This window comes from Meles meles, chromosome 9, assembly GCF_922984935.1.
Source record: "Meles meles chromosome 9, mMelMel3.1 paternal haplotype, whole genome shotgun sequence".
Taxonomy (NCBI): domain Eukaryota; kingdom Metazoa; phylum Chordata; class Mammalia; order Carnivora; family Mustelidae; genus Meles; species Meles meles.
Window position 1 is genome coordinate 39,013,405 of NC_060074.1, and position 26,527 is coordinate 39,039,931.

The 26,527-nt window shown below is 45.4% G+C and overlaps 1 protein-coding gene across 3 annotated transcripts in view; it reads right to left on the reverse strand.

Annotated features, from left to right (window-relative positions):
• Positions 1–7,217: 7,217 nt before the first annotated feature.
• Positions 7,218–26,527, reverse strand: part of SP110 (SP110 nuclear body protein) — a 39,582-nt gene continuing 20,272 nt past the window's right edge. For 2 of the 3 annotated variants that reach the window (XM_046018839.1, XM_046018838.1), the window contains 12 exons: positions 26,350–26,415; positions 24,629–24,772; positions 21,905–21,973; positions 17,887–17,985; positions 17,281–17,441; positions 16,399–16,451; positions 14,215–14,314; positions 10,654–10,769; positions 9,870–9,978; positions 9,496–9,567; positions 8,804–8,944; positions 7,218–7,709 (listed from right to left, as the gene is read on the reverse strand). In XM_046018839.1, the coding sequence (XP_045874795.1) occupies positions 7,599–7,709; positions 8,804–8,944; positions 9,496–9,567; positions 9,870–9,978; positions 10,654–10,769; positions 14,215–14,314; positions 16,399–16,451; positions 17,281–17,441; positions 17,887–17,985; positions 21,905–21,973; positions 24,629–24,772; positions 26,350–26,415 (1,241 nt within the window). In that variant the 3' untranslated portion in view covers positions 7,218–7,598. The remainder of the gene's footprint in view (positions 7,710–8,803; positions 8,945–9,495; positions 9,568–9,869; positions 9,979–10,653; positions 10,770–14,214; positions 14,315–16,398; positions 16,452–17,280; positions 17,442–17,886; positions 17,986–21,904; positions 21,974–24,628; positions 24,773–26,349; positions 26,416–26,527) is intronic. The other variant, XM_046018837.1, reaches the window with a different exon arrangement.

Genomic DNA, 26,527 nt, shown 5'->3' on the forward strand with positions numbered 1-26,527 from the left:
GGTATTCTAGGCCAGAGCTGGATCCTAGAGGAGACTCCTCTGACCCCTGTCCATATTGTCTGCTTTTCCTGCCTTGGGTACAGTGGTCCTTCTTTGTCACCCCCACTGCACAGCTCCCCCTGAAAAGCCTGGATGGTGGGAACCTGATGCTTGGAAGCACTAAGAGGGAAGGGTGGGGTGGCACAAGGGACACACCCCCAGCCACCTCCCCTATTTCCTGTCTCCACCTCCCCCTAGATGTTGGGTGACCACAGTGCCTCTTTCAGGGTGAGGCTGCCTCCCTTGCCTTCTTGGAGCCTCTGGTCCTCTGCTCTGGGCCCCCTACTGCCTTCACTTCCTGCTTTTCCCTGCAGCCATTGCAATGAAGCCGGTCTACCCGGGACGTGGCACTATTCTGGATTCCTTGTTCTTTGCAACTGCCCCTAGCCTAACCACAACGGGGGAGGGGGCGTGTGGCAGCCACCTTAGGGTGATTTCACATTCAAATACATAACCGGACCAACATCCAAGGAAAGCTTCAAATTGAATGTAGACATCTCAGGTCTCTCAAGATCGACTTGGGACAAAGCATCTTAAGCTGGTCTCCACTTGCCCCTCTCTTCAAGGTCCTGCGCTTGTCCTCTAACCCCCATCCCCCAGCTCTGCTGCTTTTCCTCCCAGCCCTCCCCACCTCCACTCCCAGCTGCCTTCTCCTCCTGGTCTCATTTTTCCTTCTGGAAACCCCTTCTTTCCTTCCTTATCATTGTTTCTGAAAACTGGTTCTATTTGAATAAATGCTTAAATAAACTAGAACACATGAAATGGCCAAACAAAAGAGCCTGGAAGTCAAGCTAACCACAAACGCGCGCTGTGTCACCCTGCAGGGCCTGGGAAGCTCTTGTTACTAAGTTGCAAGCTTCACCGCAGTAGTTAGATTGGTTCCTTTGTCAGAAGATAAGCAGTGGGTCTTATCAAAGGGCAGTGGAGGTCAGACTTAATGGTGGCAAAAAAGTGTCACCTGAAAAACTTGTTAAGTTTGTAGAATGCACCACTTTCTGGGCATCAGCCCTGGAGATTGCCATCTGGGGCCAGGGACCCAGGAATTTGCATCTTAAGCTTCATGGTGATTCTGAAGCTGTGAGCCACGGCCATGTTGGCAAGCAGCGGCCCCACACAGCCGTCTTGGAGAACCCCTCTCTGAACACCGTCGGGTCAGAGATACTTTACTGGGACCAAAGGCCCCTCTAGAGGTGCAGCTTCCCCCAGAGCAGGTCCTATGGGTGTTCCTGCCAATGGGAGATTCCAGAATCCAGGTCAGAGGACGCTGGTGGCCAGCTCCAGGCTGGGCCAACCACCAGCCCCAAACTGTTTCAGTGGAAACAGATTCCACAGCCCTCCTTCCAGTCTGCATTCCCAGTGCGCCTCCTAGTGTGCCTACACTGACCCTGAGGTTTTAAACTGGTGATGAGAACAGAAGGGGCCTTTCATCCTCCGTTACCGCAGAAGTCCTGAGTGCCTGGAACTCTCAGAGCCTGACTGCCTGTGCCCCACATTAGGACCAATCCTCTGCCTTGCTTCTTAGGAGGACGAGCCTCTCACAGGGGATACACCTCCCTGCAAGATAGAGTATGCGCCAGAGCATCTCACGTGTTTCCCACTGCTGAGTGTTCTCACGTGCCCGTAAGCCCCAACGCCCACCTTTCATGGGCTGCCAGAAGCCTCCTGCCCCAGGGGGACAGAAAGACCAGGATTTCATACCACGAGGGCCCATTAATCAGTTCAGACCCTAGGCATGGGATCCACAGAGCCAGCCCCTTGGTCTGGGCCTTGACCACCGGGCATCGCTGCAGCCCTGGGTCTGAGCTCACCACCCCAGCGCCCCAACTACCTGCCTGCAGGGCTGCCGGGTCTAAAGGCTGGAAACCTTAGTGTTGCCCCTGGGAAATAAGGATGTGTCTGCCTCATCTCACTCCTGAGACTATACAGCTTTAGAGTGCCAAACCATCCCTCCACCTTGAACACATTCTGTCCCAGGGCGATGGGACAGATGAGTTCTGGTGGCAGCTGACATCTTTGACCTGCAGCTGCTCCTTCCTGCTGGCACTCAGGCCTCGCGTCCAGGCGCAGGTCCATGTCCTCGCTCCCGAGTCTCCTCGCTTGAAGGCCTTGTGCTGTCTGCTGGCAAATTGGCCTCCATGTTACTTCTGGATCAACGGAGGAGAGGGGTCCCACAAGGGTGTTCACCTGCTCCAAACCATCAGATGCCAATGGCTACTCTTGGCGCAAGGTGTCTCCAGTGCCAAGGAATCTCAGCTCTGGTCTTATCCAACAGAAACGCCTGCTGGCACACTGCCCGAAGGAACCTTCTGCGGAGAGGGTCTTTGCTGAAAGGGCATTCCCTTTTCTAGATAGCTCCGGAGATGCAGGTGGCACCCTTGAGACCAGGGGAAAAATGAGTAAGACAATGGCTTCATGGATTCTGTTATCTCGTGTCACTTCACAGAGGCGTGGCTCATAAGGAGTAGGGTCTGTGCTTTTCTTTCCCCTTCCTTTCCCTTCCCTTCCCTTTTCTTTTCTTTTTCCCAGGGACAATGGCAGAAGGGAGAGCCTGGAATCCTGCAGTCCACACGCCCAATTCCAGGAGGCGAGGAACTCCATGATGGAGTAGGAGAATCTTTAGGGGGAAAGAAGCAGTCAGTCTCCTCAGAGAAGGAAGGGGAGAGACCAGGACTCCCAGCAGGACCTACCAGGCCAGCTGGAGGCACAGCTCCCCAGCCACCTGCGGGATGGGAGCTTGCTTGCTGGGTCTGGTTTTGCCAGAGTGCGGAGAGCATCTGAGAAAGGGACTCAGGCCAGAGGCTGATTGACAGTTAAGTCTACCTCCCCTGAGGACAGGTTAACTTGACCAGGGACCCTGCCTTCCCAGATCCTAAGATTGAATTTTCCAGGGTTGAATTTCTTCTTTCTCTCTCTCTCCCTCCTTTTTTTTTTTTTTTTTTTTTTGTTAAGTAGGCTCCACATTGGGTGTGGAGCCCAATGTGGGGCTTGAACTCATGGCCCTAAGATCAAGACTTGAGCTGAGATCAAGAGTCAGACACTTAACCAACTGAGCCATCCAGGTGCCCCTCCAAGGTACCTCCAAGGTACCAATTTCTGGTATCAGCTGGAGGAGAGTACATATTCTTATGTATAATTCCTCCAGTCACATCCCATAGAAAGCTTTTCCATGTTACATTGTCGTAGCCTTTGCCCTGCCCAGCTTCAAGGGACCACTTTAAAGTCATTTATAACCTCCGGTGTCACAGTTTGGGGGGGTTGTTCTGGGCTGACCTAGGCTCTCAGCAGGCCTGGCCAGCGTGGGAGGGGAGGAATGGAACAGAGCTGGACCAGAAGGGAGAGACAGCCTGGGTGCAGAACTAGAAGGGGTTCCTGGGGGGAGGCAATTGGCCTGTGTGCAGGGGTGTCACTGACGCCAGAGGGTGGGACTTGGGGTGGGAAGTCAAGGGAAGAGCAGGCGGGAGCCTACCTCCTGGAGGTACTGGTGGATGATGAGGGTCAGCTGAGTAGAGCAGAATAAACCAAACCCTGCTCTTACAGGTGGAAATAGTGTGAAAACCAGAGGAACCGTGGGATAACAAAAGGGAGCCAGAGGGAGAGAAGTCTTCTGGGATGGGGTCTTGGTTGTCATGGCAACTAAACTGCTAGTGTTTGAAACTTTCAAAGGAATAAATGACTCTTTCAATGTTGTTGGTTTCTTTTTCAGTTACAGAGCAGGCCACAGCTGTGATAGGAGAAAGAGAGACGCCACTCAGCTTGCCAGGGCCAGAATGGAAGAGAGGGTCACCAAAAGATGCGCAATCATTTAATACACAGCAATCTTGGCCACTGGTAAACATTGGGCCGGGGGCAAGGGTGGGGTGGGGTGGGGTGGGGTGGGGTGGGGTGGGGTGGGGTGGGGTGGGCGTAGAGATCTTTTATCCTGATGCACAGTGAGTTGGGAGGAGGAGAGATCTGTACCGCAGGGATGGCCATCTCTCGCCACACCCTCCCCCAGTCTTCGCTCCCAGAACAGCATCAAGAACTGCAGTCTTTATGGCCCTGTTTGTCCCCTTCCCACATCATACAAGGAATTCTATTTTTTTACCTGCTTCTTTTAAGTCAGGACTCAAGCGCCTGCACCCTTTCCTGGATCATAGGTGGCCAGTCCATATCGTGGTTCACGCTGCTATGGAAACAGTGGGGGACTCTCTCTCTCCATTGTCTGTTTATGAGTCTGTGACACCTGGAACTGAGACGGAGGCTCCCACACGCTCCCGTCCGAGTCCCTGGTTGGGGAGGACAGCGGGGTCCCAAGGGGCCTCTCATTCTTTGTGTCAGTCGGCCGGGGCTGCCGCAACAAAACCCCCAGCTCAGGCAGCATAGACAACAGGCATTTATTTCCCACAGCTCTGGAGGTTGAAAGTTCTGGGTGCAGGTGTCTGCTGATTCCCTACAGGGGAGAGTGGGCTCGTGGCTGGGAGGGGGGCCTCCTTTTTGCTGCCTCCTCACCTGCCCCTTCCTCTGTGGATACGGGCAGAGCCCCCTTGGGCATCTCTTCCTCCTTTTATAGGGACACTCATCCTAGTTCACTAAGGCCTTACCCTTGTGACTTCATTTAACCATTAACCCTTTCTTACAGGCCCTATCTCCAAGTATGGCGCATGGGGTGTTAGAGCTCCAACACAGGAATTTGGGGGGGGGGGGACACAATTCCGTCCATAACACTCTTCCATTGACACTACATAAGAATGGAGAAATCAGGAACACAGGTCAGGACAGCTTAGTAGTGGCAGTAAGTTTTTACTTTTGTTTTGAGAAGAGAAAAGTGTTGTGATAAGAAAAGCTTGCTAGGTTGATAGAGAGCGATTAGCATGATTGAAATGATAAAAAAACATTAAAGATATTGACCATAGAATTGTAATTGTTTTGAATAAGTATATTGAAGTCTTAGACTGATGACCTCAGAAGAGGAGTGCTTCCCGGAACTTATTTTTTCTTTTTTTTAAATGATAAATAGGGAAGCCAGAGAGCAGAGAGCCGCATATGGATAATAGATGTTCTTGAAAGAGAGCCCAGAACAAAAGGATCAGAAAGATTTAATGCAGCTGCTGAAAAAAAGAACTGGATACGTATATTGAAAGGGCAGAGCCCCAGGCAAGATCAATGATAAGAATATTACACCGAATCCTGTCCTGTCAAAATATGTAAGTACAGAGAGAACAAGGAAACCCGCTATGTGTCTACACACTAACAAAGAAGCACGCTTCACAGGTATAGGATGAAAATGCCCAAACACAGTAGACCAAAGCCCAAGTTGATTTTGAAGGTGAGAAGTTTTGATAAAATACATATTGTAGGGGCACCTGGGTGGCTCAGTGGGTTAAGCCTCTGCCTTCAGCTCAGGTCATGATCCCAGGGTCCTGGAATCGAGCCCTGCCTCGGGCTCTCTGCTTGGCAGGGAGCCTGCTTCCCCTTCTCCCTCTGCCTGCCTCTCTGCCTACTTGTGCTCTCTCTGTCTCTGTGTCAAATATATAAATAAAGTCTTTAAAAATATATATATATATATAAGCCCAACAGTGAATTTATGAAAACAGAGAAGACATTCAGAGTTATGCAAAGTCTCAGAAAACATGCCATATGTGTACTCTTCTTTTAAAATTACCTAAAAAAAAAAAAAAATTCCCTAAAGATACACTGACTGAAAGAAGGAGCAAAAAAAGAAGCAAGGAGAAGTCACTGCAAGAAAAGACCAGCGACACTGATTCACAGCATTAATATTGCTGTCCTGAAGCTGGGTTATCGTGGTTTTAACCTCAGCTTTTCCATTCTGGTAGCTATTTGAAGTAACAAATAATTTCTATAATGTAAAAATAACAAACTAAGGGGCGCCTGGGTGGCTCAGTGGGTTAAAGCCTCTGCCTTCAGCTCAGGTCATGATCCCAGGGTCCTGGGATCGAGCCCCACGTTGGTCTCTGCTCAGCAGGGAGCCTGCTTCCTCCTCTCTCTCTGCCTACTTGTGATCTCTATCTGTCAAATAAATAAATAAAATCTTTAAAAAAAAAACAAAAACAAAATAATGATTTATATAATTGAATAAAACTAAAATAATTAATACAAATTAAAAGTAAACATTTAATAATGATAATAAATAGCTATATTATAAAATAGTGAATTCCTCCCTGTTTGAATTAGGAAACCTAGGGGCATAAGAGGTGACGAACACTTGGCTTAAATATGTGGCTCATTGAAGATATTTTATTTTTGGCTCTGACATTTAGTTATTTATCTTATAAAAGATTTATTTATTCATTTGAAAGAGAGAGCACAAGCAGGGTGAAAGGCAGAGGGGGAGGAAGAATGTCAAGCAGACTCCCCACTGAGCTCAGAGCCTGCTGTGCAGGGCTGAATCCCAGGACCCTGTGATCATGACCTGAGCTGAAATCAAGAGTCAGCCGCTCAACGGACTGAGCCACCCAAGCACCCTAGGCTCTGACATTTAAAAAGTAAGTTAAAAACGCATTTGGAAAGCTTGCAGGTAAATATTAAAATTAAAAACTCTTACAAATGTCTGCCAGAGTAGAAGGCAAAAACAAAGAAAATATAGACAAAAATCACATGAAAGTATTCCAAAGAGAAGGAATAAAATAATATGGCAGAAATAAGGCCAAGTCAAAACAACATATAATGAATGACTTCTTAGAAAACTAAAATTGGAACTGATTCAAAAAGCAAGAGAACATCTGAATCATTTAATGACTCTGAAAAAGCAAAGAATATGGTCAATATTACCTCTTCAAAGAACAGTAGGCTATATAATTTTATGAGTTGGTTCATTGAAAACATTATAAGCTATTCCAGAGCACAAAAAAGGTAGAAAGTTTAGACATACTTGTGCCAAGCTGAGATAGCCCTACATCTGATTTTGACAGTACACAGAAACTTATGGACCAATCTCATTCACAAATACAAGTGCAAAATTCTAAAAAATACTCTCTGCAATGGTATATGAAATATATAATGATATATTATATATGATATATGTGTTATTATATAGCATATATAATAATATATAGACATATAATATATCATATAATATATGATATATTATATATAAAATATATTTATATATAAATTATACATCTATATAACAGAAACAAAATATAACAGGATATACATATAAAAGAGAAACAAGATAATTTCCACACAATTTAAGATTAACTTAGTTTCTTTTTCATAGAGGTTGGACTGTAGAAATTCTGAAGCTATTATCCCTGTAGTTTAGTTGAGTGAAAGAGAATAGATAACTGTGGGAGAAGGGAGATGGAAATATTGACAAAGAAGAGGCTTGTGGTTTTGGCTGGGGATTAGACGTGTATCTTACACACACACACACACACACACACTTTTAGGTGTAGAAAGAATCAAACAAAAAAAAGAAGGCCTGATGATGGTATGAAGGCTCTGGCTTTGAGTCAAGAGGGCAGCCAATAGCATCCCAGACTCACTGGCTATCTAAAGATGGCCAGGGTCTTGTCATCTGGATCCTGAAGTTGGGGTGGCTTAGTCTTTCTAAAACAGGGTCACCGAGTCTGGAAGCTGTTCTCGTTGGCTTTGCAAGAAATAAACACCTCTTTGAGGTTCTTTTCAAATTCTGCCTCCAAGTCCAGTCCTATCTGACCAAAGTTGGAAGCCTGAAAGGAAAAAAAAAAAAAAAAAGCAAACAAACAGACGTTTAAGGATAATTAGGACTATCAAAACACTTGCATTTTCAAATTATTTTTTTTTTTAGAGCCCCACCCTGCCTATCCTGAATACTGTGCTTCCCCAGCAGCCAGGTGGAGTGCGCAGGGCACGGGGAGATGCTGATGCCACAACACTGAAATGGACAAGCCTCTGCACGATTCCTAACTTGGACCTGACTGGTGGTCAGGACTGGAGAGCTGATTTTAATCACTGCAAAGCCTGAGCTTGGGATAAAACAGACAAAGATAAAGCATTTCTTGAAAGCCCACCTTCTGAAGGAAGGATGAACTTTCCGTTCTCCAAGGCTGACACTGGGCCAGGCATGGAGGGGCTCCCTGGGTAGATTCTCCCTCCAGCTCCATAAGCTGACACTAGTTTACAGTTTGTGCCTTCATGAACATGGCAACTTGTGCCATGGAGGAAGGGAAGGAGGCTGGGTGGAAATGGAAATCTTCCTTAGATACCTCCCAAGAAGTATCTGTACAAATAGTGGCATAAATCAAGATAAACTCAACAGACTACAGTTAACAACCTGTTGGCTTGCAAGATAACTCAACTGGTTGTCTCTCACTGCGGACAAAGGATGAACCCAGCACTCTCTGAGGGCAATTCTGGAGGTTTGGGTCCCTTGAAAAATTTAGAAGTAAAAAAAATCCAAGCATGAACATCCTGGGAGTTTATTTCATGAAGTTGAATTCCTTTGTTCATTTCTGTATTTCTGAGGCATGGAGAACAAGGTAACCATAAATCACCTTTCCTCCCCATTAGAATGAGGCAGGATGAGATGGGCTGTTCTCCGTGTGACTATCCTGCCTGTCCTAGAATTGGGGACGGATTGTTTTCAGGGAAGGATGCTTCCCTCTCCCTGTTCTGTCTGAATTCCTCTCCACCCCTGGAATTAAGAGGCCGCTTTCTTCTGTAATCCAACTCATTCTGAGCTTTCTCCAGGACCAGACTGGTAAAATTCTCCCAAAACTCTGCTGCTCCAGAAATTAGGGAAAAGTGGAAAGGAGGTGCAGAGGAAACCAGAGACACGCTTTACCTTGTAGAATGTTTTATGGTTGCTAAAGATGAGGCGCATGTCACGAACAAACCACGCCACTGTGTACATGTTCTCAGTCAGCCTTTCCTTAATCAGGTCCAACCACATGGCTTCCTTAAAGGGCTCTCCGTAATCTCGAATCTAGGGACAAAGCCAAAAGAGTGATATTGGCACCGCCATTATTCCTGGAAGGGATCCAACAGAAACACAGCGGAAGTGATGATATTAGCACCGGACTTGTCTATGCCAGACATGGTCTAAGCACTGCCACTAGGTTAACATATGATCCTACAACAACCCTGTGAGATTGGTACTATAATTACGCCCATTTTCCAGATGAGGAAACCAAAGGAGGGAGACCTTAAACAACCTACTCAGGATTTCACAGCTAAAAAATGGTGGAGGCGGGACTTGAAGTCTCCTGGGAAGGGCTCTAAACCCTCTGCTGACTGTAAGAAAGACATTTTCATCTAAGAGAAGGAGAAACTGCTAGGCGGAGCAAGTCGCCCGGGGCTCCCAGAACCCAGATTCGGCGGGTGGAGTTTGAACAGGGGTATCCGCCCCCTAGACTCTGCAACTAAACCCGCTCTTGGCCAACAGCCGGCACCCTTAGGGGTCACGCTCCCAAATTCCAGAGTGAGCTTTCCGTCAAAGAGATGCCCAGAGAACAAGAACCATGAAATGTCACTTACGTTATGTGGGGTTTCTGCAAAAAAGAAGCTTTGTGGATGACAGTAGGCCTTCAAGAGGAGGAACTCACATTTCTGTAAAATGTGAAGAGAGTTTTAAAGGGAAATGCAGCTTCGAGAGAGCGAAGCCGGGCCTATGCCCAGACAGACAGGCACAAGAGGGCGCAGCCAGACACCGCCAGCCGTCCAGCCACATTTGCCAAAGAGCCCTGGGGTGCATCGAACTCTGGACTTTGGGCACCGAATCGCCATCCTCAGAAGCGAGACACTGCAGGCTCCCTCAGGCACCTGTGGGCGCCCTTTCCCTTCCCCTCTATCTTTTGGACTTCTCACGTGTCTGGGGTGAGGAGAAGGCTTGGGGTTTGCACGCAACTCACCAACTGCTCCTCAGGCTGCATCTGCCTCTCCAGGACCTCAGATTCCCTGTGACACAGCTGCCTTCCCGAAGACTCCTTCATCCGGCAGAAGGTGCAAGTCCACGGGCTCCTGAGAGGTGGGGGATGGGTGAGCAAGGGCCAGGCCCCTGGAAACAGACCCTGTTCCTACAGCTGCCACCGTCCTCCTTTCAGGCATGGCCGATGGACGACACAGCTGGGAGATGAAGGGGACACCTCCTGGAGTGTCCAAGACCCTCCTCCCATTGAGAGTGGCACGAGGGGGCTCAGTGCACGGAGAGTGGTGTCAGGGTGAATGGTGGGCTGCCCTTCCCTGAGCTGAGCTGCTGGGAGCACAAGACGCCCTGCCTGTCATACCCAAGTGTCAAAACTGGGGGTTAACCCCTGGGGACCCAGGTTTCTATCAGCCCGTTGAGCCCATGGTAAAATGCAGGAACAGGCCATGTTTCCTGCCTTTTCTGAAAAAGTGCGGAACATCAACAGCTAGTGTTTCCCATCCTCAATCCCCAGGGATGGGAGTCAGGGTTGTAACACTAAGAGAGGACGCTCGCCAGGGGCAGTGGCAAGGTCTAGGCAAGACGGCTCTGTCACAGACTCAGAAGTAAAGGCTGCCATGATACCACATGGAACATACACCATCCTGCTGCTCTGGGTCATACCTGAGCCATGACACTCACAGGTCCTGCTCTTCTGCCTGGAGAAGAGATACTAGAGGCAGAGCCTGGGCAGAGTCTGTGTGCAAAAGACAAGGCTGTGTCTCACTAACCTCTCTGCCTCTGCCGATGGAATGTGACAGTCCTCATGAAAGGCTCTTGGACAAGTGTCACAGCAGACCAGTGGTCCCCCTCTACAGCACACCTCACATTCCTTGGAGTGTTCCCCCTGGAAGTGGAGAGAATGCAGCAGCACTGGGATCAGCCCTGACACCGAGGGGCTTTGGAACACACCATCCTCGTGTGTTGCCCAGTGGAAGTTTCCAACCCGCCTGACCATGGTGCTCCGGGAGGTGGCTGATGGGGGACGAGCATGGCCTTACCAATCACAGACAGGCAAATGGCAAGAATCATCAAGCTGCCCTTGAACCACACCTTGGCAGAGCTGGAAGGGATGGAGCATCCTTTAAGCCCTTTCTATGCAAAGTGTGGCCTGAGGACCAGCAGCATCAGCATCCCCTGGGAACTGGCTAGAGATGCAGACCTACTGAACTGAAATCTGTTTTCACAGGATCCCAGATGGTTTGGAAGTACATGAAATTTGAGAAAACCCAGCTTTTGGCAACCTCCTTATTTTACAAGCCTGGAAAGGCAAGATGCTTTTTAGCCTGCAGAGTCGCTACAACTTAGTAACTGAGCCAGACTGGCACCCAGGCTGCCTGTGCCTCTGGGTTCAGAGCTGTCCCATCCACCGTGTGCAGGCAGGTGTGCCGGGCAGACCCAGAACGGTTCCTGACGTTATGGCCGAAAAACGGAAACATAAAGATAGAGAGCTGCTGTATAAATTGGCTGTTTCGTGGGCCTTTGAAATCATTGTCTTTCTCCTGGCCTTAAAATGAGATCCAGTAAATTCTACAAGCGATTTTTTACTGCTGGATAAGAACCTACAGGCAGGAGCCCCTGGTTCCACTCCTGACCCCGCAAGAGGGATAGTGGGGCTCCATACATAAGAACATGTTTTCTCTGTACTAAAGATAGGAGCCAGGAAGAGACGTCTTTCTGGGTGTTGAAAAGGTGGGAAATAGACCATCAGGAGCTGGAGGAAAGGACTGAAGGAGCCGGGGATCAGTCGTATCTAAGGAGAGAAATCCTGCCACTACCCTCAACTGTCCACAACACAAGTACAAGGACCTGGCTGAGGACATAAGGGATGGAAATGTTTTGTCCATTCTTAATACTAGGCACTTGGAGGGGTGCCTGGGTGGCTCAGTCGGTTAAGCGTTTGCCTTTGGCTCAGGTCATGATCTTGGGGTCTTGGGATCGAGCCCTGTGTTGGGCTCCCTGCTCAGTGGGAGTCTGCTTCTCCCTCTCTCCATCCCCCTGCTCATGCTCGCTCTCTCAAATAAATAAAAAAAATCTAGCTACTCAGCTGAAGTAAAAATTCCCCCTTGATTTGGGGGTGAGTCCATCTCTGTCTTTTTTTTTTTTTTAAAGATTTATTTATTTGACAGATAGAGATTACAAGTAGGCAGAGAGGCAGGCAGAGAGAGAGAGAGAGAGGAGGAAGCAGGGTCTCCGCTAAGCAGAGAGCCTGATGCGGGGCTCGATCCCAGGACCCTGGGATCATGACCTGAGCTGAAGGCAGAAGCTTTAACTCGCTGAGCCACCCAGGCGCCCCCCATCTCTGTCTTAATTGGGGAGACTTCCTGAGCAGATTCGTGTACTTACAGGAGCCCCAGGACTCCATAAAGAGGGCTCCTCTTCACGTGATCTTTCTGAGTTTCCCCTCCGGAACCTCCCAGTCTGCCTTTCTTTGTCCCTGGAGTTGACATTCAATGGCCATTCTTGCCCTGGGACTGGACGCCTTGTTTACCCAGGTCCACGGTGCAGACGCCAGTTCCCCATGTAACCCAGACCTACTCGCTTCTCCTAGTTGAGACCCTAGCTGGATCCAGAGCCCCACCCCTGCTGTAGTGTGGGCACTGATAGTTCTTTTTTCCTTTTTTTGGTAATGCAAGTGCCTGACTGAAGTCTTGATTGCTCCAGTCCCCTGATAAACACAGCTATCTCGCTATTTCTCAAATAAACCCATTTCCAGCCACACAACTGGATAGAGTCAGGCCACCAATTTCCACTGAGCTTCCTTTGTTTTAGAGATCGTGATTCATTTCAGTAACTGACTATTTGGGCTGCTTGTTTGTTTATTTGTTTTTTAAAAATTTAAAAAAGATTTTTATTTGAGAGAGAGAGAGAGCAGGGAGAGGGGCAGAGGGAGAGGAAGAAGCAGACTCCCCACTGAACACTGGGCCAATCCCAGGACTTGGAGATCATGACCTAAGCTGAAGGCCGGTGCTTAAACAACTGAGCCACACAGGTGCCCCTGGACTACCTTTCCCCCCACCTTCTTCCCACACTTGAAATTCTAGCTCTTACGTTTTAAATTCACCAATAAAGAGTGACCCAGAGAAAACCTAGGCCTCTACCCTCTACCCCAATAAAGGCAAAGCCTCATACCTATGCTCATTCCCCCTCTCTCTCTCTTCCTCTTCCTCTACCTCTCTCTCTCTCTCCAACTGTCTCTCCACAGTCTCACTGCATGACCCCCCTCACTGTATGACACCCCCTTCCGTAGGCTCTGGCGTGGAACAGTTTCCAACACACACGATATCGCAGAGAAAGAGAGAAAGGATGTACAATTCCACAGTCGTGTTCCGACTGTGGCTTTTATGTTTGATGGCTGAGAGCTTCAAGTCCCGCTCCTCCGTCTTTCCCTTTTGGCTCCTCTGGGCAACTCAATAAGGAAGCTCATGGACTCCCCCTCTTGGCCCCAGTGAGAAGTTCAAACGAAATAAGTTCTGCCCCTGTAGGAGAATTCTCACCCTGGCCCCCACCTCCTCCAGCCCTTATAAAACCTTGGGCTACTCCCCCTGGCCACTCAGATCATTTTCAGACCAGCTTGGGAGGCTGCCCCGCTCTCCCTAGAAAGCCGCCTTATATGAGTAATAAATCAGTTCATACTCTCTTGGTACATGTAGTGCATCATCAGCTCTGACTATCTGGCCCCAGTTTTTGGTGGAGGGCTGATCTCTCTTCCTTGCTGGCAACCAGAAGACAACTGGATCAAGAAGCAATGAGTCTCAGGGACCAGGGTCTATCTTCTCTTTCTCTAGCTTGCTGACTGTCTTATGCTTTAGTATTGCTGCCTGCTGGGCCACGGCACTGAGGTTGCAGTTTTCCACCATTCAACAGTAGAGGTAATCACTCCTGCTTGAGTAGATCTTGTATCATGAGTTTTGGTGCTTGAAATTTATACTGGATTTTACTAACTATTTTAACAGAGGGGAAGGTCCATGGGTTCCATGTTGTAAGACTGATTGTTAAGTGTCAAAAACAATTTTCTTTTACTTCATTATTCATTGGGTAAGAACATCCATGCCCACTATGTGAGATTTTAGAGCCACTAGTATTATATTATGACCATGGGGCATCAGGGGAGGCAACAATTTTGATGGTTACAGTGAGGTATACCTGTTTGTCCTCTATTTTATCTTTGGCAACACCCCTAAGAGTATAGAGGGTAACTTGTTTAAATTTAGTGGGATATAATTACTCACAAAGGAGCTCCACACATTAAGGCTCTTAAACACAATATTACCGAAATCACTGACACCAACCTCTTGGCGACTGGCAAGTGTTTTGCTGTCCCAGATTTGACTAGAAAGTTCTTCTCTGTGCCTCTTTCTACAGCATCTGAGCTGCAGCTTGCCTCCATGTCTGTGGGGATATAGCACACCTTTACATGGTTGCCTGCAGTACCTCAACAGCTTTAGCATCACACACAACCTCTGCAGCCAAGACCTTAACTGCATCCTACTTTCCCCAGGAGCGCAAGCATGACACCACACTGATGACACCCTTTCATTTGACATACTCATTCAGAATGTACAATTACTCACAAAGGAGATCACAAAAAGGGACAGGCCATTATCCACACGCAGTACAAGGCCCCACCAGCTCAGCAAATTTCTAGGTGTTATTTGGTCATTTGAAGGCTTCTCCATCCCTGACAGTGTCGAGAACCAGTTATCAACCCTCTCAATACCCAGGCCTGTTGCCCAACGTCTTTCAGGCCTTTGATTTCAAGGTAACATATTCCTCATTTATAGATTTTACTTATGCTTATGTATGCTTCCTTGTAAATTGGCCCACTTTGAAGGGAATCTCTTTAATCAAAGGCTCTAGAATCTGTCAAAAAATATAAAAAGACAAAAAACTTGTTCTCATTAGTTTTCACTAGAAACTATTAGAGTAGCAACTGCTGTCTTCATACTGGGCTCTTCTAGTGATAGAGGCTCTCACAGGCCCTGAGCCTATGACTTTGCACCAGCTGCTCATTTTGCCTTGGGTTATGGGGGCAGCATCCCATAGGGAAGCCACAAAATATATGTTTGGACTATGGGCATCATGTTTCTTGACAGTACGCACTGAAAAAGATAGACACCAATGGAGACTGGGTACATTGCTGAGCAACACTGATGTGTAAGATAACATGACTGAAGAAAAGGCCTGCATTTGTCCATTTGTAGTCATTACAGATTATCTCATTATCCCAATGTGGCTTCTGATAGGCAGGACCGAAAGGTCGGGTCAAGTGTGCTTCTGACTATAATGTGCTGACGTGTGACATTATGAGTGAGAAGGAACTATAATATTGGGGCCATTGATTAATGCTCTGGATTTAAAATATCTTTATTGTTTTGTTTCTCATTACAAAAGTAATAAATGGACATTTTCTACCTGTACATAAACGTATCATATGGAAAACAAATGTCTTATGTAATCCTATGCCAAAATAACCAATTCATTCAGATATATTTTCAATCATAGACCTACATAGTCTCATAAATAAAATCGGGTTCCTTCTACTACTACTACTAGTTTAAAATTCTGAAACTTTCTTGACCTTAGAACCTTTGGGTGGTTTTCCATTGACTAAGGAGGAGTCTATAACCATGCATTTTTTTTTTTTTTGAACACCAGTCAGTAGATGTATCAGTTTGTTTATAATAATGATGGCCATTTGTATTCTTCCCTAATTTTTGGCTATTACAAGGAGCATCCTTGTACACATGAAGATATTTCAAATCAGCATGGAAAAGATGTTTTATACAATAAACAGCTTTGGGGGACCCTTTGGCTTTTTAAACTTTGAATGAATCCAGCCAAGGGTCAGGGCAGCCTCCAGAGTGACATGAGAAAGGCACCATTGCCTCTGCCTAAGGTTTAGATCAATGGGAAGTTCATGAGTGAGATTTGTATCTGGAGGACATATTTAAGCAAGTGAAGAAGGTTGAGGAGGAACAGTACAAGACAATGATGACTGCCATTTTCACCTGGAGGGATGTTCTGCTGAGACAAAGCTCAGTTCAAACACTATTTCGTTTTGGTACTATTGATAATGATCGTGTTGAATTGAGGAATATTTATGTTCAATCAAGGATGGTCTTCTTGCTCTTTCACATACTGTTCTTATCTACCTCTATTGCATAATTACTTTTCAAACTAGCGCACTCAATTTCTGAGAACTTTGGTCTGTATTCATCCAAATATCCAGGTCTGAAACACATGTAAATCATCAGTTTCTGTCCTCTTATTTTAAGAGTTATTTGTGGCCCCATATCAAATGAACTGTGAAATTACGGCGGCGCATACATGTACCAGTGTGCCAATGCTATTGTCATGAGGATGCAATGCCTAAAAGTAAAGGTGACCCAGGGCTGGGGAACTCGAGGACTCAAAGGTAAGCCTTTGAATGCAGAGTCTGCAATACGGAGACTGAAAATGTGGTAGAAATTCACCTGCTCTTTATCTCTCTCTTGACACTTCTTGGAGGACAGAACAAAAATCCTTTCTGAAAGAGAGAAGGGGTCAGTGAATGAGGTTATTCTAGAACCTCTTCTTTTGTCCACATCGAAGTTCTCACTTCCTAGTGAATATTTGTACCAGGACATCCTACTCAGTCTCAAACCCAAGGTGTCTGAGAGAAACATTAGCTCCATCCTCCAATCAGTTCTTCTGGACTTCACTTGACAAAATAAGTTTTTCCCCCATTACTCAAACCCAGGACCCATTAGTCCTTCTTTCCAGGTCTTTTCTCACCCACTTTTTCCTCTCCATTTTTCCTTCTGTAGGTAAAGTCCTTATGATTCCACCCCAGCGATAATTTTTTTAGCATTTTGGGGAGGCTTTGTGTTGGGTTCTGGGATCATAAAGACCACTAGCCTTGTTTGTTGCTCACAGGATAGAGTGTGAGCCGGGGAAGTACAAACGAGGGACTGACTGCATGACAGACAGGGTGGTCTGGAAAGGTGTCACCCAGGGGTCCAGATGGAGCTGGGTATGAAGGAGGTCTTTTTTGGGCAGAGGGTGCAGGGAAGTTCTCAGAGGTCTGTATCTCCATCTGGCTTCCTCCTAGCTCACCCCATCTAATACCCCCAGGCTAAGTTTCTTAAAACTCTCCTGATCTCACAGCCTTTTCCTCACATTTAACATTCTCTGCTGTGGGTACCACCACTCTGCATTCCTAATTTTCTCACCCACAAATTTTTCTATGAAAAATCTAGCTCCTTCTCAATCATGCTGTTGAATCCTAAAGGAAATTCCTTCACATTTCTCTTATTGGAATTCCACTTATCCTTCCAGGAATTAAACCCATCACCCTTCTGTTCCCTGATAAATACCTTCAGCAGTTCTCCTAAGGTCTTTCCTCTGCAGTATATGGTCTCCTTCCATTTCTTTGTATTTGCCCGTTTTCCTTGGATTTCAAATTCTTTTGGTGTGAACCAAACCCCCTCCTCATTCTGAATGCACTTCTCTGAGGAGCCTGTAAGATAAAGATGGACTATTCCTAGATCCAATTTCATTCTCTGTGAATTCACCCTAAACCTCAAATCCCTAATTATGGTTGTTCCACCTGCTTGGGTCCAGAGAGACTCCCTGGAGGGAGGGAGCAGTAGCAAAAGAGTCTGGATTCCTCCTCTCTCAGACTGAAGGAAGCCCTAAAACCTGCAGGAGTGGTGTGGGAGTGGGAGAGGATTTGCATTTTTTTGTGACATCTACATGAGGCAAGTAGTGCCATTGGGTCCATGGATGACTTCCATGTGGGAGTAGAGTGGCCCAGCTGCCAGGCTTACCATGACACCGAAAACTAAAAATTCTTTCTTAGCAAGCACTTCTTTCTCAGCAACCTCGCTTGCAGGGATCATTTTCTGGGTGATTCAACACACTGGTACTTCCGTCTCTTCTAGTGGTTTTAGGGGTTCCAAAGAGAAGACTGAGAAACTCACCTTGTTTCAATTTCTCCTTGTATAAAATCCCTTTGGCTTCACCACAGGTCACAGGAAGTTCAGGAGAGAGAAAATCTACAGTTTCATCTTCAGGTTTTTCTGAAAGCAGAAGGGAAAGTAGAAGAGTGTAGTGTTGCTCAGTCTTCATTCTCTCTTCTTTATGGATTTTCCTTTCCCTGAATTCTGATAATAGTAATAACAATAATCATGGAAATGGCACCAGAGACAACCTCTGGTTAACTGGCAGGAGGTCTTCCATTCTGAGAGGCAGGTTAGCTAACATGGACAGAGCAGTTTCCAATAAACCAAACCATTGCCACCAACATTACATCAAACAAAATGGTTAGTAAAACATATAAGGCTTCTTTGGTGAATGGGTTTTAATTCATAAGCTAACTGGCCATCACCTAAGTTTCCTTTATTTCATAAGCATCCTGCTTATCCTTCTGTGTGAACAGAAGTTGCCTGTTCAAAATATTTCGTGGTGCACATGTGGCTAGAGGAAAGGTTTTTTCCTATAATCTTATCTCCTGATTTAAACCAAGGCAGGGTGAGTGAGGTGCTTAGCACTGAGTTACTAGCGTCAGTCTTCCTTTTTTACTGTCCTTTTTCATTTTATTATTTTTCTCTTTCTTTCCCTGTGAATAAAAAAGAAACCCCCAAGAACTCTAGACTAATCTGCAAATTGCACATGGAGAGATTTGGTAACTGTGAAACCCTGAGTAAGGATGTGGGATATTGATTCAGGATAAGCAGTTATAAAAGTTTAAAATAAATATCAACAATTCCTGCTTCTTTTGTCCCAGCCTCACTGTAGATGGATTCATTCCAGATAGACTGCAGGAGGTATCTCTGGCGGCAAGGAGAAAGCTCTTCCTATAACTTATGGTGCTTATACAGGACGTTACTTGTGGAATAAGTCTAGGTGAACAACTAGTCCAACTTTCTCAAATACTTACTAAAAGAACCAAAGGGAGGGTCCCCTATGTGACTCAGTCAGTTAAGTCTCTGCCTTCGGCTCAGGTCATGATCCCAGGGTCCTGGGATCAAACCCTGTGTCCAGCTCTCTGCTCAGCAGGGAGCCTGCTACTCCTTCTCACTCTGCTGCTTCACCTGCTTGTTCTCTCTCTCTCTCTCTCGCTAAATCTCTCTCTCTCTCTGTTAAATAAATAAATAAAATCTTTAAAAAAAGAGCCAAAAGAAGTGTATGAAAAAGAGAGCACCATTGGAAAAAGAACAGAGCAGCATTAATGGTGAAGAAACCATTAGTTACTTTGGAAAGATGTGAACTTGAATCAGATAAGAAAGCAGAGATCCCTGAGGACTGAAAGGATGGCTCCCCTGAACAGAAAGATAGAAGATGTCCAGTCTTGGAAGGGCAGGGGCTATAGCAGGCCTGGATAGGAATGGGGGTGGGAAGAACTTAGCTTCAAGAGCCAGCCAGAATTCTCACATGGAATGGCTGGCTCTGCTGCTTGTCTCCGGACTCTGCCCACTCAAATTGATATGGCCCAGGGGATGACAGCTCAGCCTCAGGAGCCAGATTGGCCGGGCTTATAATCTTGACTATGCAATTTACTTGCAAGTTTATGTTAAGTGCGTATTATTGTCAAAGTTGAGTGAAAGATTTGCCCCTGGGGGTTCCTAATGTGGGTGACAAGCCAGAGCCACAAGCAACTTTGGACTGCTGTAAACCCCAAGGGGGATTAGCGGGGCACTGGGGACCTTGTATAGTTCTCTGTCTCATGGAACTAATTCCTTAATTTTCTATGGTAAATATAGGTCCCAGACATCCTTGTAAGCAGATGCAGGAACAGTGGGTGGCACTGGCAGTTCTGGGCAGAGAGCCAGGGTACAGAGTTGTGGGCACAAGCAAGACTCCGTCCTTTTCTTGGTGCAGGCAGCTTACCAAGTCAGGCAGGACCTTAAGTCCTGAGTATTTCCAAAGCCACCACCACGTAACCTAAGGAGGGACAGCTCTCGGATCTGTTCCCAATAATTTTGCATTTGGCTTAGTCTTCCTCTTGCAAACAGGCTTTTAAGGATGGACCCCTGAGGAGAAGGCCTGCCTGGAGCTCTACCACATGTATGAGATCACCATTCATAAGTGTGAGCAAACAATGAGGAACCTGTTATGAAAAGTAAGCAATTAACAAAGAGAGTTCATGGGAATGAAAAGTATGATGGAGGAAACAAAAAGCCTAAGAGAGACAAGGAAAAACAGAATGGAAAAAAAGTAATTATTGATTGGATAGACGAACATAGGAAAAGGCAAAAAGGTGAAAATCATTCATGGACAGACATAACCTGGAGAAAGTTCTGGAGCTCCATGGTAGTAGTCATTAAAGCTCATAATGAATTGTATGAGTAAACTGAGACTCTGATATTGGTATTCATACTTTGCAAAGAAGAACGGATAATGTATTGATCTGACAGTTATTTAAGCATAAACTGTGAGGCATGGAGAAGTTGGACATAGAGCAATGAGCAAGATTGACGGCTTACTGATCTCATTTGCCTTTTACACAGTCAACAGTTAATTACAGTTGTGACAAGTGCCATGAAGAAAAATAACACCGGGCTCTATGAAGTCATGTCAGGGAGACTCACCCTTGCCTGCTGGGACAGAGAATGCTTACTTCAAGGTGAGACCTCAGGGTGTGAAGCAAAGGGAAGGTGAGCAAGGGGGATTATTAGTTTTGGGGAGGGAGTGTATGAGTGTATGTACTGCTGAGGATGTCCTGAGCAGGAAAGGAGGACATAGCATCCAGTTTCAAAATGGCCCATGCTCTGAGAAATCAGGCTGGTGGGGGCACTCAGCGTGTGGGTAGGGGTTGGATTGTGGGTGTGGGTTATGTTGTGTTTCCGCGTTTTTCCTTTGGGTTAATTCCTCAAGGTGTACATTTATGGTACACGCATTTTTCTTAGGCATATTACACGAGCACTACTCAACATGTGATGTGTTGAGAGATAGCAGCTTGATCAAAATAGAATCAAGGCTGTCAAGGTTGCGGCATCTAGCCCTATGTTGGGCTCCACTCTGGGTGTGGACCCTGCTTGGGATTCTCTCTCTCCCTCTGCCCAGGTGTCCCCCGGGGAGCTCATTTACTTTCTGTCACACTCTCTCTGTCAAAAAAAAAACCCCAAAAACAAAAATAACAACAACAACAACAAAAAAAAAAACAAGAAAAGAAAAGAAAAAAGAAAAAAATGGATATCAAGGCACCTCCACTGAGATGGTCTGTGAAGACAATGTGTTCAGTGTCACAGATAATTTATAAGCTCCTCCTTTTTGCAGACCTGCCACAGACTTGTCAATGGCCCCAGTCTGTGGGTACCTGTTCTACCTCAACAGTAAATTCAATAAATTCATGGGGAAAAAAAGACCAATGTCACTGGACCATAAAGGGAAGGGAGAGTGAGAGGAGATAATGCTGAAGAAGTGTCACAAAAGCAGAAAGAAAATCAGTGCAGGCAGAAAAAGAGGAGGGGGAAAAGGAGGAGGAAGATAGGAGGAGAATGACCCCAAGAGGCCTCGGAGTGCAGGGGGCAGAAGCAAGCCAAGGGGCAGACCCACAGAGACCAGTCCAGCATCCCTGTCTATCACAGGAAGAGAAAGCTCAGCTCTTTGCAAATAGGAACACCGTCAGGGCCTTGCTTCCCTAAGAGTTTTCACCAAATTTTACAGTGAAGGAAGTAGAAGTTGATGTTAGAACTTGACTCATGAGTTCAGTCATTTTCTCTTAAACATTTTGGGTCTTTGTTGGTGGATTCTGTGTTGAAGAATCCATCCCAGTGGAGAAGTTGGTGATGGGGTAGGCAACCCAAGGTATGCACTGGCATTCACCTGGAGTGTCAGGCGTGACACTTTGTTAGAGAAGAGAAGAATGTAGGTGAAAGATACCTACGTAGAGGAGGACAAGGATGGGAGGGAAAGAGAAGGAAGACAGGAAGACAAACAATCAGCTGCTGGCCAGGTGCCATGCAGCCTGAGGGACAGTCCCTGCCTCTGGCTTACCCTTTGGAGGAATGTTTTTCTGGCACCTTCTTGTTGAACTTGAATCAACATCTTTTTTCCTTTTCTTCTCTAAAAAAATGAAAGAAATTAATGTCATCTATAATTTGAAACAGATTTTTATGCTTTCTATACCAACTATTTTAATGTAATTTTTTTTTCTTTCTACCACTTTGGAGAAACAAGATAGATATGAATCTTGTGAAATGAACATTATGGCACTGATCATGGTAAGATAGCAAGCTCATGTTAATAGAGAGGAAGGCTAAAAATATTACAGATGCTGTATATTCATAAATTAATATATATTAATATAATAATCAATATGTTTTTAATATAAACATACATATATCCATAATATATGTATTTAATACAAACAAAATAATAATACAAACAAAATTTAATACAAACAGAAGTAGGTAAAGGATATAACCTTATAAATATAATACAGAAAGGGCTTTTTAAGGCAGAAATATTGGGCATAAAGCCATGCTTCTCAGTGCTAGGTGATTTGGTCCACTGGGGGATATTTGACAATGCTGGTAAATCTTTTTGTTTCCATGACTGGGAGGAAGATGCTACTGACATTTAATGGCTGGGATGTTGCCAGACTTCTCATGATACACAGGATAGCACTCATGATGAAGAATTATTCCACCCGAAATCCCCATCATGTCAAGGTTGAGAAACTCTGGCATAAACCATCTTGGGAAGATAAACTGATTTGTCTAAACCAAATTAAAAAAACAAGTCTCCAGGGGCGCCTGGGTGGCTCAGTGGGTTAAAGCCTCTGCCTTCGGCTCAGGTCATGATCCCAGCGTCCTGGGATCGAGCCCCACATCAGGCTCTCTGCTCCTCGGAGATCCTGCTTCCTCCTCTCTCTCTGCCTGCCTCTCTGCCTAGTTGTGATTTCTCTGTCAAATAAATAAAATATTAAAACAAAAAAAACAAGTCTCCACAACCAAAAATTTCTCAGGTTAAAAGACAGAAATAAAATAAGAAAAATTGTAATAAGATAACAAAGTTTTCATTTCTGTAATAGAGTAAACAAAAAATGAATCATCCTATACAAAAATGGGTAAATATGAACAGGTGATCCTCAAAAGAAAAAATGTTAATAGCAAATTTGTTTTAAAAAACAGTTATCTTAGTAGAAATAGGCTAGATAATGTTATGGTAAATTGTGAAACTCCCATCTCAGTGGTTGATAACAGGTATCAGCAAATGACAGCCAAATAGCCAAATTGGCTCAATCCCTGTTTTTAGGAATAAAGTTTTGGGGCACCTGGGTGGATCAGTTGGTTAAACATCTGCCCTCGGCTCAGGTCATGATCCCAGAATCCTAGGATTGAGCCCTGCATAAGGCTCCCGGCTCAGCAGGCAATCTGCTTCTCCCTTTGCCCCTCATCTTGCTCATGCTCTCTCTCTCACACACTCTCTCTTTGTCTCTCTCTCAAATAAGTAAAATCTAACAAAATAAACATAAAAAATCAAAATAAAGTTTTATTTGCATTTGCTTATATATATTTGTCTCTGGCTCCTTTCATTCTACAGTGGCAGTGTCGAGTAGTTGTACTAGAGACTCTATGGCCAGCAAATCTTGAACTATTATCTGGCCCCTTTTAGAAAAAGTTTGCCAAGTGCTGGCTTAGAACAATCCAGTTGTACTTCTCCTTCATGTTACTCATTCATCACAAGCTAGTTCTGTGTCATTGACATATATGGATCCTGGGAACAGAGCAACCTCTCTCTAGAACACTGTTGGTCCCATGGCAGACAAAAAGGTGATACAAAGGTTCTTTTTTTTTTTTTAAAGATTTTATTTATTTATTTGACAGAGAGAGATCACAAGTAGGTAGAGAGGCAAGCAGAGAGAGTGAGAGGGAAGCAGGCTACCTGCCGAGCAGAGAGCCCGATGCGGGACTCGATCCCAGGACCCTGAGATCATGACCTGAGCCGAAGGCAGTGGCCTAAACCACTGAGCCACCCAGGCGCCCCGATACAAAGGTTCTTAAAGCTTTGGCTTTGAAGTGACCCTCACACCTGTCCACATTTCTTTGGACAAGTCAAGTGACATGGCCACATGGAGTTCACGGGGCAAGGGTTTATAACCTTCTGAGATATCAGTGAGCAGTAATACAATCTATCACGTGCAAGATGCAAAAAGATTCCAAGGAAAACATGGGTGGAATATAATTTTTTGTTTTTAATCTGTCAACACAGAAAAGCCTTATTATTTCTAGTTTTGGTGGAGGTGGAGGAAAAAGAGCATCTGTACGCTATTAATGGGAGTCCAAAATGGCAACAATATGATCATCAGTCTATGTTAATTTTAAATATTGATTAAGCCACTTCACTTCTAGAAATAAGCCATTAAGAAATACACTTAAGAGTGTGTCCACTTTGAGGATTGGTGCCGCTCCTCCCATGGAACAAGCATGAAACCGACAGAAGCCCCCAGACCCATTGGAGCAGTGATGACTACCAACGGAAATGTAAACAGCAGACACTGGGAAGTGGTCATGTTGAGTCCACGTGGCACAGCTGAGTGGACCTGCTTGTGGGGAGCACTGCACTAACTTCTTTCCACAACCACTCTCAGTCTAGCAGCTCCTTGCTGTCTTGTCTGCTCTACTCCCATCTACCATTTCCTTCACATAATACCCAACCCTGTGCCTGCCCCATGAGAGGCCCTCCCACACAGAGCAGGTTCAGTCCCCAGCTTACCCTTTGGTCCAGAGGTTTGGACACATTCTGTCCTTGCCTTTGGGGCCCTTGTCATGATCTTTGAGTTCCTGGTTGAATCATCTTTCCCTTCAGTTGCTTGATCCACCGCGTGGAGTTTCTCTTGGATTCTGGGCCTAGGTGAGGCTGCGCATGGGATAGTGATTTGTGAATCGTTTAAATGGGGTCCCCAGGGAACTGCCTCCTCTCCCCTTAGTGACTTCCCCTCTCATACCCCAGTCCTCAACCTTTCAGGAAATCTCAGTACTCTTGTACTTCATTTTTATGTTATTTTCTTATAGTTATTCCTCTTCTTTTTTGTGTGTAGCTTTTTTTCTTTCCCAAACTCACAATATTTCATCTTGTTTCTCTTTCTCCCCGTTAACTCCCCTTTTTGTCTATTAATCACACACACATCAACTAGAATGTAAACTTCACGAGGGTAGTGATACTTGTGATTTGCTCACTGCTGAACCCACAGGACCTGGGACATGTACCTGATACATACCTTACACTCCATTCGCCTTTGCTGACTGAATATATAAGGGGAGCATATTTTTGAAAATATTAAACTGATGTATTTTTTATCCTTATGAATCACAATGGCCCAGGGTTCCCTAATTTTTAAATCAATAAGTATCTGGGAAAGGATATATACTGGCTAGAACTGAGATGTCACTGCTCAGTAGAGACTGTTTTGGAGACCTCATACTAAATCTTGAAACACAGAACTTGTTGAGAGCCCAAGGGATTTCGAAGTTCCAAAAATTACCTTTATAGGCTAACAATACAAGTTTGGAGGTCTAAAGGTGAAGTTTTCCTAGAAGTCATTGGTAAAGAAAATGCAGCATATGACAAAGACTAAGTGTCCTCCAGCCGCGGGAGGTGATGGGGTTGAAATCAGGGGAAAGAGACAAGGGGAAGAAGAGGGCAAGCAAGGAGATCTGAGTCCCCTCAGGGGTCAAACCTGAGACTGAGAGGCCCTAGAAACAAGCAGGAAAATTCAGAGCATGTCCAAAGCAGTGATGCTTATGTCACGATGCATGTTGGGAGCCGAGGGAAAATGCCCTCCCAGGGTGCTCACAGAATGGCCCAGAATCCAAGGGAATCCTTACTGATTGGCACACCTTGGATACATAGTTTTGAGTAAAAGAATGAAGGAAAAGGGAAGGAGAAAAGTAGGAGAGAGAGAGTTCAGGGAGACAAGGACAGCAGAGAGATAAAGCAGAGGAACTAAAAAATACAGTTTCACAAATTTTTGTTTCCTAAACTACAAATAATCCAGTTTTCATGCATGGAGTAGACACAAGAAAAACAAGCATGAGTCAATTCAGGTGATTTTGAATGCTCAGTAATTCTAAATCTAACTCCAGTTTGATACTGGGAGTCTGAATCCTGCCTGCCCATTAAGACTTTCTTGGTCTATTCATCCTTGCTCTGAGCCAGACTAGACACAGTCCTAATCTCAAAACTGTCTGACACCTCCTATCCAGTTCCACCCTATTCCTCCTACTGATAAGAGGAAAGAAGTCTGCTGGAACCAACATGGTGTCTGGGTTCTTCTTTTTTGAGGGGAGGTCCTTTAATAGGGTGGTCTAGAAGGCAAGGATGGGACTGTCTGTGCTCCAGGGATACCCAGATGGCCATGTGGCTGAAGGAGGTCATGCTGGTCATCCAGGTAAGCCCCTGAACAAGGGAAAAGTAGCTTCATTCTTCTTGCTTACTTCTTGGGAGCTTTCTTTCCTGTCTTCTTTTTGAAGATGGAAGATTATATTTTTCTGTCTTCTTTCCTAAAACAGGAAAAAAAATCACTTATGGCTATAAATATTGATCTTCAAGCTTAAAATATCAATACTTCGTAAATAAATTTATGTAAAAATACTCCATTTCATTTGCAAATAA